We start from the raw sequence: 2,618 nt of genomic DNA, 5'->3' as shown, positions 1-2,618 counted from the left end.
AGACATGCCAGCTGGATTCAATTCAACCTTGGCAAGTGGCTTAACCCTCTGAACCTCAGTGTCCTCATTTCTAAAGTGGGAGCAGTGACATTTCATGGGCATGCCCCACATGGGTTATTTCTGAGACAGGCACAATTATTAACCCCATTTCATGGATGAGAAAGCTGAGACTCAGAGAGGTTAAGGGGCTCACCCAAGGTCACACAGCTGGGAGAGGCGCCCACCAGCAGTGCCAGCGACTCGGCAAGAAACTCTATGACCTTGGACGGCACATTTACCGCTCTAGCTGGGTTTCTCCATCCGAACTGAAGAAGTGGGTCTGTGACTCTGATTGGAATTTCCTCTGAGATTGGCTCTAAGAGGCAAGAGGAGGCTGAAGAGAGGGGACATGGGCAGGAGGGGGGAGGAAGGCGAAATCCATCAAGCACCTGTTGAGTGCCAGGTACTTTACAAAGATGTCTAGTTTAATCCTTGAGACAGCTCTGCTAGGTCATCACGATCACCCCCACTTTGTAAATGAGAGACTTGAGGGCTAAGAAGTCCAGAGGCATGCAGTGGGTTAGGGCAGCAGGCCCAGGGCCGGACAGATGGGGAGGGGACCAATTCTGTCTGCTCTGACTTTGGGGACAAGGAAAGGAGGGTGGGCATAGGGTGGACAGTGGGATGTGAGCTGGGAGGTTGGAGGGCAGGGAGTGTGACAGGACATAGGGAAATGGGTCATGACAGTCTGGATGGGTGGTGTTGGGCCAGGGAGGCTTGTGTGGAAGGAAAAGTGTAGAGGGGAGACCCGGAGGGAAGGGGAGAGCACCCCGGAACTAAGATAAGATGGAGGCTAGTGGGGGACAAGCTAGATGGGGGTTGCCGTGGGTTCAAGCTCTGCTTCCCCTCTTCCAACTGTGTAAGGAACAAGCCCCTTCCAAGACTTGGTTTCCCCACTTGGGCACAATCCCATCTGTTGGGTAAGGGTGTCTTGACATTTTGCTGACACGCTTACAGCCTGGTTTAAGAGATCCCCAATTTCTCCGCTTCCCAATCAACTGGTCTGTGGAGACCCTGAGCTCCATCTCATAACTCATCAAATCAGAGACAGCTGGACCTGTGTGTGCGTGTGTGTGTGTGCGTGTGTGGGTGTGCATGCGTGTGTGTGTGTATGGTGTCCCTGTCATGCACAGCTAGGGACTGTCATGAGCTTGACAGGCCCCTTGTACCCAAGGTGAAAGATGCAGGGGGCTCCATGACCATCCACACATTCGGTGCCTACTTTGGACTCACAGTGACCTGGATCCTCTACCGACCCAACCTGTATCAGAGCAAGGAAAGGCAGAGTCCTGTGTACCACTCGGACCTCTTTGCCATGATCGGTGAGAGCTGCTATAATGACCGAGGGCCACCATGATGGGTGAGGGTCATCATAAAGAATTCGGGCCACCATAGGCACACCTGATCCCCACGTGGTGTGATGGGTGGCCACCAGTCCCCCTTGGCAGAAGGGCAGAGGGAAGGTGCCCAAAGACACCTCCAGGATCCCATATTCTCATTGCTATTCCCCACGGGACTGGAATAAGTTGGTCAGTCGCCTGTGCTTTTGCTAGGATGCCCGAGAACAGACATAGTGGTACCCATCCTGGGGCCAGGCCAGGGTGTTCCTACCTCCTGTGTCCATACATTCCAGAGAACACACATCAGCCACCCACTCTGGTCTCTTAAATAACCCAGGCTTCAGTTCCTCACGGAGCAGGGAAAGGGAAGACTGTGCTACCCGATGAATTCCCCGCAGTGGAGAAAGTCTCCCCCGTGGTGCTGTGAGAGCAGGGTGGGAGGTATTTAGCCCAGCCATGGGGTCAGGGGACACTTCCTGGAGTGGAGTAGAAGGCCAAGCGGGAGTTGGTAGTGAGTCAGGCAGGGAGCCCCCAGCATGAGGAAAGTGATGGGGTGGGAAAGAGCGAGGGCGTGGGAGTCGCTGGACAGCTCTGGAGCTAAAGGACAGGACGTCTGCCTGAGCTCTGCTGGGCCCATCTAACACCTCTTCTCCCGGGCCCACCGGCCCTGTCTGGTCTGGCCAGGCACCCTCTTCCTGTGGATGTACTGGCCCAGCTTCAACTCGGCTGTGTCCAATCACGGAGACGCCCAGCACCGAGCTGCCATCAACACCTACTGCTCCTTGGCGGCCTGCGTGCTCACCGCAGTGGCGCTGTCCAGCGCCCTGCACAAGAAGGGCAAGCTGGACATGGTGAGCAGTGGCGGGGCAGCAGGCGGGCCCGGGGAGAGGTGTGGCTATGACCCCCTGTGCCCGGCGGGCACAAATCAGCACGCCCTGCCAACACCTCTGTGAGGCAGGCAGCGTCAGGGTCTGTGCACCCGTCTTGCAGATGAAACTGAGGCTCAGACAGAAGCGATTCGTCCAGGTTACAGAGCCAGTTTTCAACAGAGCCCGGGACCAGACTCATGGAGATTCTGTTATGCCGGCTGCTCTGGATGAGCTGGGTACCCCTCCTTGTTCGCTTCCCCACAGGCTGGGGGGCTGACAGCTGTTCTGGGCTGAGCACCACATCAGACCTGCCCAGCAGAGTTGCTGGGGCAAACTGCCCTCTGCCAGGCTTCTGGTCCTAGACACTGGC

At 56.6% G+C, this 2,618-nt stretch overlaps 1 protein-coding gene across 1 annotated transcript in view; it reads left to right on the top strand.

The window, feature by feature from the left end:
• RHCG (Rh family C glycoprotein) overlaps positions 1-2,618 on the top strand; it is a 15,100-nt gene that overhangs the window by 8,392 nt on the left and 4,090 nt on the right. Inside the window, exons 4-5 of the mRNA XM_006905265.1 lie at positions 1,150-1,361; positions 2,064-2,230. Of these exons, the coding sequence (XP_006905327.1) occupies positions 1,150-1,361; positions 2,064-2,230 (379 nt within the window). The remainder of the gene's footprint in view (positions 1-1,149; positions 1,362-2,063; positions 2,231-2,618) is intronic.

The sequence above is a fragment of the Pteropus alecto genome, unplaced genomic scaffold, assembly GCF_000325575.1.
Source record: "Pteropus alecto unplaced genomic scaffold, ASM32557v1 scaffold60, whole genome shotgun sequence".
In the NCBI taxonomy this organism is placed as follows: Eukaryota; Metazoa; Chordata; class Mammalia; order Chiroptera; family Pteropodidae; genus Pteropus; species Pteropus alecto.
Note: the sequence above shows the minus strand (reverse complement) of the source record. Positions and strands in the feature narration are given on the sequence as shown.